Here is a 20,008-nt window from a genome sequence, read left to right on the forward strand (position 1 = left end):
TTTGTGTTTGATAATGGTGGCTGGACGGTTATGCAAGGGAAGCTAGATGTTTGGTTTTGTTTTGGTCAAAGAGTTGAAGAAAGATGATTGGTGAAGTTGGATTTATGAAGGTAGAACTTGGTTTTGCTATGCTTGTGTTGGTTTGCATTTGAAACTTGGGTTTCTTTGTGTGTGTTCACGGTATGGAGAGGGGAAGGAACAATTTTAATGTTTGCTTGTTGAAGAAAAACGAAATTGGAGTGGAGAAGGAAGATAGAAGGTGTAATTAATTCTTTACCCGATTTGGCCAAACACATGAGATTGCCGTGAGTGGCCTTGAAGAATGGAGGTTATTGTGATTGTTTTCCATTGCTTTGACTTTGCACATGTGGCATCTTGAAAGAAGAGATTAAAGTAGCCTTTGACTTGTGGACTTTTTAGAAGCATTCCTTGCACCCTACATTGCCATTTTTCACGTGAATTTCCTCCCTTAGCATGATTTCCATTTTATTTTGCTACATGCAAGGAGTGGGTGACGGTTTTGAATGATATGGAAGGCACATGATTGTTGTCTTGAAGTTTGGTGCATATGAGACAAAGAGTCAACACATCTTGCATGGTTCATTTAAGGAAGAAAGTNAAGAATTGAAGTTGGGCCTTGGTGGACTAAGAGCTCACGGCCCAAGGGGGTTTTCTCAAGCTAATTGCACTTTTAATTTCATTTGGTAGATGAATATTGGTCACATAATTGATGGATTGAAAAGCATGTTTAATTACCCCTTTGTTTTGCATTAATTTACATAGTAGGATTAATTGCTTTTGATGTCTCTAATTTAGTGTTGCATTTTATAGTTTTACTTGTGTTTAGATAATTGTTTGTTGAAATGTTGGGATTAACATTTTATTTTACCTTGATGTTTTCTAACTTACTCAGTTGAGTTTAATGTCCATTTGTTTTAATTTAGTTATTCGCATTCGCAAAAACACTTTTCAAACCCCTCCTTTTTGTGTTAGACTTGACTCTGAACCGCAGTTGGTCCTTGAGAGACGACCTAGGGGTCATTCCCTAGCATTATACTGCATTTCTAAATAGCAATCAAATTTGTATGGGCCGCGACACCCATCAATAATTCCTCAAGTTCTGTTGGAAATCGAAGATCTTCAGAAATTGTCCCATTTAGAATGTTATTATCAAGGTATAGTCTTTTTAATGATGGGAACAATTTTAGGGTGTTAGGCAAAGTACCGCTAATTTGATTCATGCTCAAATTCAACGTTTCCAACTTTAAAATTGAGAAATCAGGTATCTTCCCCGTCAATTGATTGCTAGAAAGATCCAATATCTTTAAAGATGAGAACAGTGAAAGGTCAGGTAAGGAGCCTTTGATTTCATTGGATGCCAAACTAAATTCTTGTAATGAGTATCTAACACAAACATTGGAGAAATTTTGAAGAACTGATGAAAGGTCTTCGGTCATATTGTTTCTAGACATGTGTAAAGAACGAAGGGTGCATATATTCATGAATGATTTCATATCCTCGCCCTTGAACACATGGCCAAGCCAAAATGATTTGAGGTGGAACCCTTCAAGAGGTTACCTCGAAGCTCAAGCTCAACAAGGTTGGTAGTGGTGTTTGACAACCACTGGAATATCCTCGGTTTCGTGAAGGAGTTGAAGGAACGTATAGAAAGGGAATGAGAAAAATTGAAGTTGGAAGGGTTGAATGAACGAAGGAAATTATCGGAAAGGCCACAATGAATTAAACTGAGTTCTCTTAGTTTTGGTAGCATGGCAATGGTTCGAAGCCAGCTAGGAGAACTGTTCAAATTATATATGGAATCCAAGTAAAGATGGGTTAAAGAATTTAGATTAGATAACCATTGATGAATAGTGGCAATTTTGAGAGCACTATCATATCCTCCAAGATAGAGTTTATTCAAATTTGAAAGGTTTCCAAGTTGGGAAGAAATGTATTTGTCGAAACCGCGATCGTGACGGGACGGCGAACCGAAAAACAAACGGGTTTAAGAAAAGATTTTGGGAGTCGCCACCATAATTTATTATGGAAAAACTATGGAAAAACCCTAAAATAAAAGCATGGTCTACAAAAAAGAGATTTTCAAATTCGGGAATCAGTTACACGTAAAGAAGGTATTAGCATCTCAGCGCGTCTGCCCAAAGGCAGTACCTCTAATTAAATGTATAAAATTAACGTGGTTTTTCAAAATATTTAATTTTCCCCAAAAATAAAAGTAAAATAAAATGAAAGAAATTATTATTTTTTGTTTTATGAACCCGACAAGGATTGACCTTGCTCCTACGTATATCCATTTTTAATGGACAATCAGGGATCGCGTAGTTCTTCATCTAGAAAAAAGGTTTATGAGTTTGTTTAATCAATTAATATAGATTGATTTATATTTTTAAAAACTGAATCCAACAGGATTGACCTTGCTCCTACGTATCTCCATTCATAATGGAAAATCAGGGATAACATAGTTCCGATAAAAAAAAGGTTTGATTTAAGAAAAAAAACATTTTTTGGTTTTAAATATTTCGTATTTTTTTCTGTTTTCTTAAAAAAAGGTGGGAAAAAAAAGAAAAGAAACCGGTCATAGGCCAGCCGCGTAGTTATATTCAAAAATTCATGATTTTAAGAAAACATTATATGTGTGTAATAAAAAAAAAATCTTTGGAAAAGAAAAAAATTCAAAGGAGAAAATAGGGACAACTAAATGGTTTAAAACTGTAATTAAAGGAGAAAAATAAGAGTGTAGAATTGACATACCTTTTTAGCTCCTGGAATTCCCTTAGTGCTTCCTCAGTGATTGTTGTTGGCAGAACCCTTATGTGTGAGAACATATTTTTCTCTATGCTCTCTCTTTCAATCTCTATTATCTCTAGGTCGTTTTCTCTATTTTTATTTTCATTGGGTGCTTATTTATATACAGACATGGTAATATTATGACAATCTTGCCTTAATTGAGAATTAAATGACAAAATAGGGAAATAAAAGTTGCAAGAAAAACAAATCATATAAAATTCAAGACATTGATTATAATAATTGTCAGAAAATTTGTCCATTTTGAAAAGGAAATCATATTTTTCTCTTTATAAAGAAACTGATGCAGTAATCAATATATTATTTTTAATTATTGCCATAATATTGATTCAAATTATTACCATATTAAACTAATATTTTAAAAAACATTCTAAAGTGATGTATTCTACAATAAGGAAGATTAATTTATTATTTTCCTTTTTCCTTTTTATTACCCACCATTAATTATTATTTTCTAATTCTTTAATTTTAATTATTTACTTTTCCGGACGAAATTAGGTGTTGACAGTTGCCCCTCTTTGTTTAGATTTTGCTAGATAACATGAACTTTAGAGTTTTTGGTGTTATCGTAGTAAAAGCTAAATAAAGATTAAAACAATAATTTCATTCGGTCCAAAGAGATGGAAACAGATTACCTCAAAGCGTACCTGGTAGAGAGTGTAGCGACCGTGTGGATTTTGCTAGAGAGTCGTGACACCTGTGGAGGGTGTGTCATACCCTATGAACTTCGCTGGGCAGGCGTATGAACCCTTTTTTTTAGAGATGCAAGAACCTCGTAAACCTGGAGAGGCGCAACACCTTGTAAACTAGCAGAGGCGTAAAAACCTCGTAAACCTCGAGAGGCGCAACAACCTCGTAAACCTCGAGAGGCACAACAACCTCGTAAACCTAGAGAGACACAACAATCTCGTAAACCTGGAGAGGCGCAACAATCTCGTAAACCTGGAGAGGTGCAACAAACTTGTAAACCTAGAGAGGCGCAAAACCCTCGTAAACCTGGAGAGGCACAACAACATTGTAAACCTGGAGAAGCGCAACAACCTCGTAAACCTGGAGAAGCGCAACAACCTCGTAAACCTGGATAGGCACAACAACATTATAAACCTAGAGAGCCACAACAACCTCGTAAACCTGGAGAGGCGCAACAACCTCGTAAATCTGGAGAGGCGCACCAACCTCGTAAACCTGGAGAGGCGCAAAAACCTCGTAAACCTAGAGAGGCGCAAAAACCTCGTAAACCTGGAGAGGCGTAAAAGCCTCGTAGTTTAATTTATTTTTTTTTGGATTCTTTGATGCCAGGATGGAAACTGGGCTTTGGTGTTAGGATGAGAACTGGGTTTTTTTATTCTTTGGTGCCAGGATGAAAACTGGCCTTTGGTGCCAGGATGATAACTGGGCTTTTGTGTTAGGATGAAAACTGGGTTTTTTTTTTGGAATTCTTTGATGCGAGGATGAAAATTGGGCTTTAGTGTTAGAATGAAAACTGGGCTTTTGTGTTAGGATAAAAACAAGGCTTTGATGCCAGGATGAAAACTGGACTTTTTTTTTTAATTCTTTGGTGTCAGGATGAAAACTAGGCTTTTGCGCCAGGATGAAAACTGGGCTTTGGTGCCACGATGAAAACTGGGCTTTGGTGTGAGGATGAAAACTAGGCTTTTTTTTTTTCTAAATGAGAGGCACAAAAACCTCGTAAAATTTGCTGGAGAGGCGCATGAACCTCGTAATATTTGATGGAGAGGCACACAAACCTCGTAATTTTTGGTGGAAAGGCGCACAAACCTCGTAATACTTGATGGAGAGGCGGACGAACCTCGTAATACTTTATGGAGAGGCGCACGAACCTCGTAATACTTTATGGAGAAGTGCACGAACCTCATAATACTTGATGGAGAAGCACATAAACCTCGTAAAATTTGATGGAGAGACGCACAAACCTCATAATAATTGATGGAGAGGCGCACGAACCTCGTAAAATATGATAGAGGGGTACGAACCTCGTAAAATTTGATGGAGAGGCGCACGAAGCTCATAATACTTGATTTGATGACATAACTTAGTTGAAATTAATTTTCGACCAAGTTCAAAATCCAAATAGCTAAACCCATTCGTTGTTGTCTGTAGGTTCTTTCCAGCTACTTCATATTTGCAATATATTGAGCATATTATCTATGTAGACACTAATTCTACTAATTTTGCCTTTGAACAAATACGGATGTACAGTCGCTCTTTTGGCACGGCCAACTATGAAGACATCTAAAGAGAAAGTTAGAAGGTTCATTCATTCATCTTCTCTTCAAACACGAGGCCACTCAATGTTAAAGACTCATTCCTATTGACGGAAGCTTTAAACATTGCTAACATGCATTTCCTTGCCATCCAATATCTCATTTACTTTGAGAGTGTATACGTTTGCCTCTATAAGCTGTAAAATCTCATCAGGATTGGGTTGGTTGTCAAATCTTAAAGAGGTAACGTCAAACATCCCATCCCTCTTAAGTGTTATAACCAATGGACATAAATTCAAGAATAAGTAATCGCTTCAAACACAGTTCCAGCTTAAACATCTGAACCAATTCCTCAACAAATTTCTCATGTGAAGTGATTGAATAAAATGTAAATACTGGAATTCCACCACCATCTCCAGCATCTCCAAAGTCACTCTGTTCATCCTTATAACACAACAATAATTTGCTCCTTGGCAATTCCTTTGGGAGAGATGAGAATTAACGAGAGCAGTTGCATGAGATCTTCCTACAGATGAAGCAAAGAACCATCGATTTTTTGAACGACACCAATTTTGACCATTGGTTCCTTAAATTTCTTTGCGCTTGAGGCCTCCACAGTCTGAGCACCGATGGTGGTAATGGTGATGGTAATTGATGCTCCAAATCAGTGGTTCTTTTTGCATTTTTTAATGAAAGAGAGGTTTGATAACCATTCATAAAGTATCTTATTGACGAAGATATATATGATAGTTATTTATGTAGATTATAATTTTTTTTTTTGTACATGATGCAAAATTATGCAAATGAGTATTTTGAAACTCTTTAACCTTTGATTGATTTTTTTTTTTACTTTCTTTTTGAGGAGTTAATTTGTTTTCTTTGAAATCATCAAATTCATGTATGTCTTACATTTTTGAAAAAACAATAGATGTCAAAAATTCTGAAGTCGGATATTCAAAACAGTGCTTGGCATTTTCTTTTGACATTGATATGTGCATACTTGAATTCACTGGAAAGTTGAAAGTGGTAAGGACGTAAAAGGATTTAAAGAACACTGGGATAACCATGTTGTCGTGTAATATGTGAATATCAATATGAGACACAACACACCAAAAATATGTTTGGTAAAATGAGTATGGAGATATGGATCCATGAATGTCAAAGTTGCCCTTGTTTTTAGGCATGGGTTTTGTTCAAGATAGGGAACGGGTATGGAAAGGATTTATCGAAACATGATTGCTTCAATTGGTTTGGTTTTCTTTTGCATGCTTTTGGCTATTTAGGGAGTTCCATAATAACACAAGCGAGAATAACTTTGGCAAGAACAATTTGCTCTAGTTTGTGGGTAGTATTAGTGTTTGTTAGAACCAAACTCTTTTTCTTTTGAGGAAAGGATGGAGGATGAGTATTTTAAAGCAATGCACACACACATATCTAAATAGAAGACACTATCAACTGGGCCTAATGGCTTAAACAATGTTCTTGTTAAAATGAATGAAAATCTTCAAAAATTAAGTTTGTCATTTTCAATTTTTTGCTTGTGTTTTGAAATTTTGATTCTTTTTTTTTCAAAACACAATTCTTTCTTTTTCATAAAAAAATATTGATGAACTATTTCTTAAGTAACATGATCTCAACCTGACTTGTTCAAGAACATTTTTTTTTTTTAATTTTTAAGACTCAAAATAGGTTACAAAGAATGATAATTTTTTTTGATGAAGAAACATGTCTACATATTAAATTATGATCGCCTTATTTTCGAAAATCTTAACTTAGATAAGTTGCCCCTATTTTTTTGTTTTTTATTCATTTTTTATTTTTTTTATTTTTATATTTTTTTGCTAAAAAGATTGCTTGCGATCACTGCAAGATTGTGCCCCTGGTAAATTGATTTTTTATTTTTATGGATAAAATGGATGATGGAAAATGATGAAGAAGAAAACTATTTTCGTGATTTCATGTCATAAATGCTTCAAAAAAATGAAAGTTTTATTAATTCATTTGACTAAAAAGTGTTTATTTTGCCTTATTTATTTATTGGTTTAAATCTCTTATTGGTCTCTAAGTTATAAGCGAATGTTTAGTTTAGTCCCCGTTTATAAAAATGTAAATCTTTGGTCACTAAGTTATAAAAAATTGTATCAAATGAGTCCTTTTTTGACTTGAAATACTATTTTATGGTTGTTTCTTAACAACTGCTACATCTTTAGATTGCTCTGATTTGTTTCTTAATAATAACAACATTTTATATTGCTCTTTGTACTTTGACCATGAACATCAAAAAAGGACTCATTTGATACATTTTTTTATAACTTAGGAACCAAAGGTTTACATTTTTAAAAGCGGGGACTAAACTGAACATCCACTCATAACTTAGGGACCAAAAAGAGGTTTAAACCTTATTTATTCATTAAAGCATGATATTTTTGTTATTGTTTTTTATTTAAATAAAAACATGACACATTTATTGTTATGTATAAAGAAAATGAAGGAAAAATGATAAAAATTTTGCTAATACATATGATGCATGAACCTGTGACAAATAATGATTAAAAGACAACATGTTTTATGTTTTTAAGGTAGGTCCAATGTCTTAAGGTCTAAGCATTGTATATGCAATCTCACAGGGATGACTTCCTAAACCTAAGATCAATACCACCAGAGCTATGGTCCTTTTCACAGCTTTTCCACAACAGTTGAACGCAACTAGGTGTGAAATTGGATGTAAAGAGAATAACCACTGGCTGGAGTTTTCACGATACCCAAACTAGAAATAGTTCAGACGTGACACCGTTACACAACCCCTCTAATTCTATGTTATGCTCAAACCGGGGTATAGGGTCCCACTTATGATATGTATAGTAATAATAATAATAATAATAATAATAAAAGAATATAAATAAATTACCAAAATAAATAAAGATGAGCATATATAAATAAAGGGAAAATAAAATAAAAAAAAACCACATCAATTTTGCACATTTAATTAAGAAGACCTGATTCTCTAGCGTCCTCAGTGGAGTCGCCATCTATCGAAATCGGGATCGCGACGGGATGGCGAACCGAAAAACAAACGAGTTTAAGAAAAGATTTTGGGAGTCGCCTCCATAATTTATTATGGAAAAACTACGGAAAAACCTTAAAATAAAAGCATGGTCTACGAAAAAGAGATTTTCAGGTTCGGGAATCGGTTACACGTAAGGAAGGTATTAGCACCCTAGCGCGCCTGCCCAAAGGGAGTACCTCTAATTAAAGGTATAAAATTAACGTGGTTTTCCAAAATATTTAATTTTCCCCAAAAATAAAAGTAAAATAAAATAAAAAAATTATTATGAAACAAATATTTTTTTTTTGTTTTTTGAACCCGACAATGATTGACCTTGCGCCTACGTATATCCATTTATAATGGACAATCAGGGATCGCATAGTTCTTTATCTAGAAAAAGGTTTAAGTTTGTTTAACAATTATTATAGATTGATTTATATTTTTAAAAGTGAACCCAACAAGGATTGACCATGTTTCTACGTATCTCCATTCATAATGGAAAATTAGGGATCACGTAGTTCCGATAAAAAAAAGGTTTGATTTAAGAAAAAAGACATTTTTTGGTTTTAAATATTTCGTATTTTTTTCTGTTTTCTTAAAAAAAAGGTGGGAAAAAAGAAAAGAAACCGACCATAGGCCAGACGCGTACTTATATTCAAAAATTCACGATTTTAAGAAAACATTATATGTGAGTAATAAAAAAAAAATCTTTGGAAAAGAAAAAACTTCAAATTATACTTAAACGTGGAATTCCCTTAGTGCTTCCTCAGTGGTTGTGTTGTTGGGAGAACCCTTATGTGTGAGAACCTATTTTTCTCTATACTCTCTCTTTCAATCTCTATTATTTCTAGGTTTTTTCTCTATTTTTATTTTCATAGGGTGCATATTTATGTACACACATTGTAATATTATGACAATCTTGCCTTAATTGAGAATTAAATGACAAAATAGGGAAAGAAAAGGTCTTGATTGCAAGAAAAACAAATCAAATAAAATTAAATACATTGATTATAATAATTGTCAGAAAATTTGTCCATTTTAAAAAGAAATCATATTTTTCTTTTTAGGAAGAAACTGATGCAGTAATCAATACATTATTTTTAATTATTGCTTCTAATTATTGCCATAATATTGATTCAAATTATTACCATATTAAACTAATATTTCAAAAACATTCTAAAGTGATGTGTCCTGGAAGATTTTTATTATTTTCTTTTTCCTTTTTTTTTACCCACCATTAATTATTATTATCTTATTCTTTAATTTTAATTATTTACTTTCCCAAATGAAATTAGGTGTTGACAGTATCCTTCAAAAGAATTGTACCTAAGATCAAGATACTCCAACCGAGAGAGATTCCAAGCTGGGAAGGAATGTATCCTTAAAAAGAATTCCAACTAAGATCAAGATACTCCAACCGAGAGAGATTTCCAAGTTGAGCAAGGAACTATGGAATGTTAGTGTTTGTAAAAGAATTGAAACTAAGGTTTAAGTACTATAAGTGTCAAAAGTCCTTTAACGACTTGTGGATCTCTCACTAGTAAAAAAACGCTTTTTTAATGCGTTATATATGCCTCAGTTTTACTGAAACCGAAGTGTATAAAGGCACGGTGACATATTTGTAATTTTATTGAAGTTAAATGTCTCAGTTTAAGAGAAACCGAATCACAAGATGTCTACTACCTCGATTAAGCTAGAAACTGAGACATAAAGTTTTTCCACGTACTGACAAACTTTTTGAAAAACACATACTGTCTCGATTTCAATCAGAACCGAGGCATAAAGGTCACACTATCACATCGGTTTGCCGCCAACCGAGTCATATAGGTTCAATATATTTTCAAAATTGCCATTATATTTTTTATTTTTTATTATTTTCTGATAGAATAGGCATCAGTTAAGTTTGAGAACCGAAACAATATGGTTATATTACCTCGGTTATATTTTGAACCGGGGCAGTATAGGCTGTTATGAGCACAAAGTCTTCAAAAGTTTTGCATTTCTCTTCTGGCACAAACTCTCGCTTGTCATTGTTGTTCTTCAACTCCTGCGTGTTTCGTGTTATTAATTCTCAGGTTATATTAAAAGGTGAGGTTACTATTTAATTATAGTTAAAATGGATTTGGGGTTTCTTTAGATCCAGGGGTTGATTATGTTTAGGGTTTTGTTATTAATTTTTTTTTCCTAAACTCAAATCCTCTTCTCTTTCTGATTCTAATTAAGGGTTCAGCTTTTTTTTGTCCTTTTTGAGGGTCAGGTTCCTCCTCTTTCCCTTGAATGCGCTAGCTAGAGGCTGAAGCTTCTTCCCTTTCTTTTCTTGCTTTCTCGTGAGCACGAGCAGCGAGAGTGCTGTGATGGAGGTGAGTGACCAGCAAAGATGCGGAGAGAAGCGATGAGGTCGCATCCGACAACAGTAGCGCTTCCGCGAAGGTTCAAACTCTGACTTCTTCGATGGCGACGACTGCGTAGGACGTTGGCTGTTCTGATTCACGGCGCAAGTTTCCTTCTCCTCCTTCTTCCTTTGTTTTCGTTTGAGTTTTAGGGGTTTCCTGGTTCATATAAGAACACGGATTGGGTGCGAATGGGATTGCGATGACAGACGAAGGTGGCAGTGGCGCATTTTAGATTCTTCATGATGATGAAATAGAGAGAGTGAATAGTATAGAATTAGATTCATATGTGTTGTGAATTAAGCACTCCCAATACCCACATTTATACTCACACCAACTCCTTCATTATTACCTATTCTGTTGTTCTAATATTTATTCATCATATCAACTATTTTTTGTGGTCAATAAATATCTATCGACTTCGAAGAAGACTTGTGTATTTTCATTTTAAATAACAATAATATATGAAAAAAAAATAAACATCAAACTCGTCCTTACAAATAATTAATGAATTGGAAGTTAATATTTGAAAACAAAATTAAGAAAGTGCTCGGAAAATACACTTCAAAATGCAATTCTGTCCAACAAATTGTACGTTTGGAATATATTTTTATTTGTGGCTACCAAGATGGTTCATTTTCCTAACAACAAAGAAAGATTACCTCTACTTCTAAAATATTATTTTCTGATTTTTTACAAAATCTCCCTTTAATATATATTAATAAAAGGATTGGATATCAACCCAGTCTCACTCAATTTTCAATTGAGAGGAATCATTCTGTCATGTGGAATCCAAATCCAAGTGAAGTAGCTCTCTTGTCTGATTTTTGATATCCTTTCAGTAGGCTACCCTCACAACCCTTTCGATCTTCAACAATAATTCCATTTCTTCCTTTACACTACTTCACAACAATAATCCAGATTTCCTCTGCCAAAAATTAAACAAATAATTAATTTTCCCAAAATTAAAAACAACAAAACATAAATAATAAATAGTGAATGACAAATTAAAATTTGATGTTATTAATTTTTTTAACTAAATAATATCTTGATAATCAGTAAAAATAATTATGATGTATTAATATAAAAACATATTGTATATACAATCGTTTATGTTTATACAATTTTTGGCTTTAAATGTGTTTCTTTCTTTAAATTTAAAATACATTCTGATTTTTATTTGGTCTGTAATAAAAAATTACTTTTTGTTTCCTGTCTCTTTTTTATATATTTTCTTGTTCTGTTAAGTATTTTCTGAAATATTTAAGGATTTTCTTTATGTTCAAGAAATTTATTTTTTGGCAAATCTTTTCTACTGAATGGTGATATGTGAATTACCAAACTAACTAATAACCATCGTGAAATAAAAAATAAGAAAAACAAAGAGAAAAGCAATATTATGATGAATACACGTGGAGAGAAAAACATTTTTAAATCTAAAATCTTTTAGTTACTTTTTGTGCTTTTTAAGATTCTATTTACAATAATAATATGATCGATAATTATTTATATATTGATAGTTTAAAAAAACGGAAAATTACCATAAAAATCTTCAATATTGATCTTAATATCACATATGGTTAAAATTGTTTATTAAAATAATAATAATAATAATAATAATAATAATAATAGTAATAGTAATAATAATAAAGAAAAAAAATATTAATTTTGTTACATAAGGTTAAAATAAATTACCTGCTATGTTGTGTGCAATCTCTTCAAAATTTTCACTACCGTCATGACATAAAGACAATCTGATAAATTAATTAAGAATTCGAAATATGCATGACGCCAAGAACGTATTATTAAGATTGAGCCAAACACTCCCCAAAAGCTTATAACAAATCCAATTGTCATACTTATATAATATTCACGATTGAAAATCAAATTGTCATCCTCTTGAAATTTAATAATTGGTCCTTGTCTTGTCACTCCATCAATGCACAATTTCTTTAATGGTGGTCCACAGAGATCAACATTATCTTCATACTTTGATTCATCGAAACTCTGTAATTGTGTACCAGTTGGAATTTTTCCAGATAAATAATTATGCGACAAATCTAACATAGTGAGTCGATCAATTTGAGCAAGACTTGAAGGAATAAAACCAACAAGTTGGTTTAGTGACAAATCAAGAAATTCAAGTGATGTTAACTTTCCAATATTTGAAGGAATTTTTCCTGTCAATTGGTTTCTTGATAAATTCAATGAAACCAATCCAAATAAACCCTCTATTTCTTTTGGAATTTCTCCTGATAATTGATTGTTGGAAAGATCAATGCTATTTAAAAGTGATAATCCCATGTCTGTGAACATTTGTTCTGAACCTTTCCACATCAAGATTGCATTCAAATCATATGAACTGCGACCTGAGGTAGAATTAGTGCTGAAGGAATAAAAATGACGTTGATAATCTCTCAAAGAAGTCATTTGAGCCATTGAGGAAAAGTTTTTTATGCATGTAGGAATTTCTCCAGATAGGTTGTTTTGCGAGAGATCTAAGAGTTGAATGCTTGATAGATAACAAATTTGTAACGGTAAACTCCCACGAAAATAGTTGCTTCTTAAGCTTAAAAATTGCAACTGCGATAATTCGTTCCCGATCCAATTTGGAATAGATCCTGATAATCTATTTTCTGCTATGTCTATCATCACCAATTGTGTGCAATTCTTCAAGATGGAAGGGATTTCACCTGTTAAGTTATTGTTTCTCAATAACAAAACTTGAAGTTNAANGAGTGATCCCATTGAAGAAGGAATCTCTCCTGAAAACTTGTTCTGACTCATATTTAAGTAAGTCAATGACTTAAATTGGGTCCAACAGTCTGGAATTTGTCCAGAAAATTTGTTATTTGAAAGGTCTAATTGGTATAAAGTTTCAACTACACCACTAGGGCATAAAATCGAAAANGAATTTGTGAATTTATTGTTTGATAAATCAAGAAATATTGAGCCTCGTAAAAATGGTGGAACATGACCTTCAAATTGATTTGATGCAAGACTAAGAGAATCATAATAATTCTCTATTGGCAAATTTGGAATCGTACCTTGTAAATTATTACATGAAATATCAATACGCTTCTGATTTGACAATCCATATTTTGTCCAAAACCATTTTGGAACGGTACCTGATATTCCACTATTTGAAATGTCAAGGGTGTCAAATTGGTTTTGTTTCTCTAGCCATTTGGGAAACAATGGACCAAGCTTGCAAGACCTCAATTCAATAGTATATAATTGAAAAGGCGGAGTCCAATTTTGACTAAATTCTAACGTGAGTGAGTTATCTGACAACATCAATGTTGTTAACTTTGTCATATTATAAAAATGAGAGTCAGTTAACACACCTTTCAAAGAGTTTGACGTCAAGTATAATACCTCAAGTTCTACTGGAAATCGAAGATCTTCAGAAATTGTCCCATTTAGCTTGTTACTATCAAGGCGCAATCCTTTTAATGATGGAAACATTGTGGCGAGGTTGCTAGGCAAAGTACCACTAATATTATTCATACTCAGATCTAATTGTTGCAATGAGTATGTAGAACATCCAGACAAATGATTAAATATCACTGTGAGATCTTCACTCAACTGGTTGGAAGATAAATCCAATAACTCCAATGTACATGTGCTTCCAAATGATTTTGGAACACCACCTTCTAAAGAGTTAGATCCAATTAACAACTGCTCCAAATGAGATGGCAATCTAGTCCCTTCAGGTATCTTCCCACTCAATTTATTGTCAGAAAGATCCAACACTTTTAAATTTGAAAATGCTGAAAGGTCAGGTACGGAGCCTCTGATTTGATTGCTTGCCAAATTCATTTTTCGTAATGAGTATCTAGAACATCCAGACAAATGATTAAATATGACCGTAAGATCTTCACTCAACATATTATAAGACAAATCCAATAACTTCAAAGTACATGTGCTCCCAAATGATTTTGGAATACCACCTTCTAAAGAGTTAGTGCCTTCAGGTATCTTCCCACTCAATTGATTGAGAGAAAGATCCAACGTTTTTAAATTTGAAAATGCTGAAAGGTGAGATATGGAGCCTCTGATTTGATTGGATGCCAAAATCAATTGTTGTAATGAGTATCTAACACAACCACTAGAGAAATTATGAAGAATTGACGAAAGGTCTTCGGTCATATTATTTCCATACATGTATAATGAACGTAGGGTGCATATATTCATGAATGATTTCAAATCCTCACCATTGAACAGATTTCCAGACAGGTAAAGGTGCTCAAGCGAATTCATGGCCAAGCCAAAATGATTTGACGTCATACCCTTCAAGAGGTTCCAACTTAGGTCAAGTTCAACAAGGTTGGAAGTGGTGTTTGACAGCCACTGGAATATCATTGGTTGCGTGAAGGAGTTTTTAGAAAGTCTAAGGACAGAAAGGGAAGTAGAAAAATTGAAGTTGGAAGGGTTGAATGAAAGAAGGAAATGATCGGAAAGGCCACAATGAATTAAACTGAGTTCTCTTAGTTTTGGTAGCTTGGAAATGGTTCGAAGCCAGCTAGGAGAACTTTTAAAATTAGATATGGAGTTGAAGGAAAGATGGGTTAAAGAATTAAGATTAGATAACCATTGATCACTAGTGACAATTTTGAGAGCACTATATCTTCCTCCAAGATAGAGTTTATGCAAATTTGAAAGGTTTCCTAGTTGGGAAGGAATGTATCCTCCAAAAGAATTGCCACTGAGATCAAGATACTCTAACCGAGAGAGATTTCCAATTTCACGAGGGATTGAACCATTCAAATAATAATTATCAGCAAGGTTCAAATATTTCAAATGAGAAAGAGAACTTATCTGAGTTGGAATTGGTCCGCTAAAACCACATGAAGAGAGATCAAGATATCTCAAGTTGGTAAGAGAGCCAAGAAACTCTGGAATATTAGTGTCTGTAAAATCATTGAAACTGAGGTTCAAGTACTGTAAGTGTCGCAACTCCATTAACGACTTGTGGATCTCTCCGCTGATGTAACGCCGAGAGACTTCATAATAACCGCCAAGAGAAAGAGATTCACTATGCTGTCCAGGAAGGTGGAGGCTAATAATATGAGCGATGAGGTTGGTGCAGTAAATCCCCTCCCATTGGCAACAGTCGGGAGTGGTCCAAGAGGAGAGCATGCCGAAGTCATCAACAATGGCAGCCTTGAATTGAAGGAGTGCTTCCCTCTCTTTTGGAAGGCATCTGATATGGTGTTGTCCATAAGCAACCTGCAACACCACACTCACCACAAACATAATCATAATCACTTTGAGAATATTCATGATGATGGAATAGAGAGAGTGAATAGTATAGAATTAGATTGATGTGTGTTGTGAACTTAGAACTCCCAATACCCACATTTATACTCACATTAAACTCCTTAATTACCTATTCTGCTGTTCCAAGTCGTCGTCGTGTTTGCCTGTTTTCCATTTTTTTATTCATCGTATGAACTAATTTTTGTGGTCCATACATAACATTATTATGCATTTCATTAATGCATGCAAGATTTCAATAATTTTAATACTATCAATTGACTTGGAAGAGGACTTGGAAAAAGACTTGTGTATTTTCATTTTCAACGACAATATTATATGAAAAAAAAATTAAAAAGTACTCTGAAAATGCATTTAGCAAGGCAATTGTTTTTTAACAAATTGTAATATTTGCAACAGCTTCTTTTATGAATAGCAAGATGGTTAATTTGACATAGAAAGAGTTCTAATTAACACAGTCCAACAGTTTACATACGAGTAACAAAATAACGTTATTTATGCCATATAAAATAAATGCCATTACAAAAGTTTTTAGTTTGTGCGTTTTTTTCTTATAAAAATTTGTGAAATTATTCTTTTTAATTTTTTTTTATAAATTTTTTAAGTTCTACGAAACAAATTTATTAAATTATTAAAATCTAGATACGTAATAAGTTCGCTATGGTAAATTGTCTTAGTTACAAATTATAAAGAAATATTGACAAATCAAAAAGGAAACTTCCTTTTTTCTAAGACAACAAAATATAAATTAATTAATATTTAAGAAAACAACAACAATTCTTTGTTACTTTTTCAAACATAAAATTTGTAAACCTTGTGAATTTCTGTAAGGACCTTAAAATATATATATATATATATATATTAAAAAGGATTGGGGTAGAATTTGAATTAAGTAAAAGGAGAAGGACCTTTTTAATAAAAATAATTGAAAGCAGTTTTTAGCTTTTTGCCAACTTCTAAAAGGCAAAAAGCTCATTTTCATTTGAACGTTCCTCTCTTTAGAACTCCAAACCTTTACCTTCTCTGTCTTTTCTCTACCCTCCTCACTAATTCAGTCACTACATTGTTGTTTAGGTGACGTCCCTGCGTTTCCGGAGTTTAGAGCTTCAATTCCTCACTGTTTTGGGAATCTAGGGCAAGTTGCATGTGCCTAGAGTACCCTTCTTTTCGTCTTTCCTTTGTCCATTCTAGCTCTAAGAGCTGTTTTTATCACCCCTTTGGTGATCTGTAGGGTTTAGCTGCACCCTTGCAGTGAGAGGTGCCGTAGAGAACGCTACTGTGAAATCGTACTTTGCTATGTGTTTGAGAAACCAGGTGATGGGAGCTAGAATACTTATGTATATTTGTTGTATAAATTGTGTGCATGATAAATTCTGAAACTGTATGTTGTTTTGGAGTGTTACTTGACATTTTGAGTATACTACGTTGTATGCATTGAACTGTGTATTTTGTTATCTGTTTTGAGATGTATGAACTGATGGGATGAGTTAATTTGCTATGATTGATTGGGTTGGAAATGGTGGGGTGTGTCATCCGTTATTATAGCAGTTGAGAAAAAGGGGTTAAGTGAAATTATACTGTTTTAGGCACTATTTAGAGGAAGTGAGGGGTTGAAAATTTGAGTTAGGGGTCTGAGATAGAATGGGACTGTTGGGACATCTTAGGCAAGTCAATTGTGACTTGTTAGGTGCATTAAACTGGTCTAAAACTTGTGCATGGTGGTAGATTTAGAATTTGGTCATCTAGTTGAACAACTTGGTGTTTTTAGGCATGAATTGAATCTTAATCAACTTAAAATCGTAGTAAGAATGTTTTAAAACAATTAGATAGGTTTAAGCAAACCTTAATCATAAATTAGGGGTCTTAGAAGTTGGCTAGAAGGTCTAAAATAGGAAGAGAGGGAAGGAGATGCCCGAAATCTGCATAACTGCATTCTGCAGATTATGCAGAGTCGCATAACGCACTCGATGCGCTATGCGAATTTCGCTGGAAGGGCCTCCCATGTAGGCCCTTTCGCCTAGCGCACAAGGGGGAGTGCGCTGAGCGAAACATGTCGAGTTCGCCTTGCACCCTGGTGCGCTGTGCGATCACGGCCAACGTTTTTCACTCTTTTTCTTTTTCTGTTTGACATGTTTGATGTTGTTTGACTGCTTTGGTGAATGTATGTTTATGTACTTGAATTGGATGGCTTGATTGAGGATGAACTGAACATCTTAGGGAGAGATGATTTGGAAAGATTATAAAGATGGTGTTGTTGTATGTATAACTGTTGGGAGCTTTGAAATGGTGTGTATATCCCTACACTCAAAGCATTGTTCATACTCGAATAGAGAAGGACAATGTGAGTGGTGAGAGTAGAGGGAAGTCCTTGTCTATAGTCCTTGAGTTTAGACATAGATAGATTGGGGGGATTTATCTTGCATAATATGGGAGAACATAACACCCTAGTAGGTATTGTTTAGTATATTTTTTTCTTATTTATTATGATAGTATAAATTATGATTTATTTTATTATGATTTACTAACAATGTTATTTTATTATGATTTACTAACAATGTTATTTTATTATGATTTACTAACAATGTAATTTTTTAGATATGTCGAGCTCTACATCAGGAAGTGGGAAGACTGGACCTGGTAGATCTATCATTCGATTGGCTGAGGTCACTATTGGACGAAGTGCGGAAGAGAAGTTGTTAGTTGAGTTAGATCCTCGATCTGGTAAACCGTCAGGCCCATATGCTGTTAAGTTTAGCACCTATATGGGTATTTTGGCAAAACGAGTTTCTATTGTTGTTCATTCATGGGATGAGGTTGAAGAGGCAGAGAAGAACTTGCTATGGCAGGATATTCTGGTAATTATGCATTTCATGTTAACATTGCATGTTCCATATTATTACTTAAGTCGTTAATCTATCAAATGTTTCATTTTTATAGCATTATTTTAATATAACTCCCATGACTGAAAGAGTTCGGAAGAAGGTCCTATCTAACATANCAATTAGGTGGAAGGATTTCAAGACTTACCTCACANNAGAATGGGTGTTTGGAAAGAACAAAGATCTTAATCCATGCTTCACATACCAATGTATTACCGAGGAAGTTTGGGAGCAATTTCGTGCTTCTCGGTTGACTGACGATTGGTTGGTTTGTATTTTACATTTCTATTATACTTACACAAAATCATACATCATTATTTACTTATGCCTTTTTGTTTTTGTTATATGTGGCAGCAAAAAAGGGAAGAAGCTCAGCGAAAACAAAAACTTAATGATACCCCTCACCTATTGTCACGAGGTGGGTACGCATTGTTAGAGAAACGTATGAGAAAGTCTAAAGCAGAGGCTGCAGGGTTGGAGTCTTCTGAGCTAGTAGATCCAATTCCCAGGTACGAGATGTGGAAGGCAGCTCGAACTAAGTCCGATGGGCAGATGAGTTCACAATCTGCTCAAGTCATTGCTAACAAAATTGTAAGTACAAACACTAAACCCAAAAATCATATTTNATTACGAATNCTTTTATGATTAAACTTGAAAGTGTTTGTAGGATTCCTTAGTTGAACAGAGCACTCAAGGTTTGTTTATTCCGTCTGGCCGCAATGATATACTTAGTGAAGCCATTGGAAAACCAGAACACNCAGGTCGTGTACGTGGTGCATCTGGTTCATGGGGACTTCGAGATTACTTCGGTCCACCACAACGAACAATGGGTCAATCTGTAAATGAGGATTCCCTAAGGAAGATGCAGTTAGAGTTTGAAGAAAAAATGACTGAAATGAAGAGATCTTTAGAGNAAAAGATCTTATCCCTGGTTGGGAATAAACAACTAATTCAAGACAAAGCGGATGAACTTCCTGAACAAGTTCCAGTCAGCACAAAAGGCTCTTNTTCTGCTACTGATCAAGCCTTTCAGTATGAGTTATATATTGATGGAGATCCTCCGTGTGTGGTTGCAATTGGACGACAAATGGAAGGAGGGTTAACCATTCATGGTGTTCCTCTACCGAAGGATTGAAAACGTGTCGTGGTTGATGAAGTTAGAGATCCAAATGCACAACTTCCTATACCAACTACAAAATTTCAATTTGTAGGAGAGGCTTTAGGCACATTTGTGGCTTGGCCTAGAAATCTAATCTTGTCATACATTGGGCAACAACAGGTATTGTATTTTATTCTTTAATAAATCTTTTATGTAATTTATAAATTAATGAACTAAATTTTTGTATATATTTATTTGTTATCCCA

General features: G+C 34.0%; 1 protein-coding gene, 1 long non-coding RNA gene and 1 pseudogene across 2 annotated transcripts; 1 reads left to right on the forward strand and 2 right to left on the reverse strand.

Moving 5' to 3' along the window:
* Window positions 1-5,315: 5,315 nt before the first annotated feature.
* Window positions 5,316-5,765, reverse strand: LOC106761614 (annotated as a pseudogene).
* Window positions 5,766-10,035: 4,270 nt separating this feature from the next.
* LOC111241365 lies at window positions 10,036-10,913 on the forward strand. Its single transcript, XR_002667322.1, has 2 exons — window positions 10,036-10,182; window positions 10,325-10,913. It is a non-coding gene; the product is annotated as an uncharacterized LOC111241365 (long non-coding RNA).
* A 1,269-nt stretch (window positions 10,914-12,182) lies between these two features.
* Window positions 12,183-15,770, reverse strand: LOC106761626 (receptor-like protein 12). The gene has a single exon (XM_022780486.1). The coding sequence runs from the start codon at window positions 15,768-15,770 to the stop codon at window positions 12,183-12,185; it is 3,588 nt and encodes a 1,195-aa protein (XP_022636207.1).
* Window positions 15,771-20,008: the final 4,238 nt, after the last annotated feature.

The sequence above is a fragment of the Vigna radiata genome, chromosome 1 (assembly GCF_000741045.1).
Source record: "Vigna radiata var. radiata cultivar VC1973A chromosome 1, Vradiata_ver6, whole genome shotgun sequence".
In the NCBI taxonomy this organism is placed as follows: domain Eukaryota; kingdom Viridiplantae; phylum Streptophyta; class Magnoliopsida; order Fabales; family Fabaceae; genus Vigna; species Vigna radiata.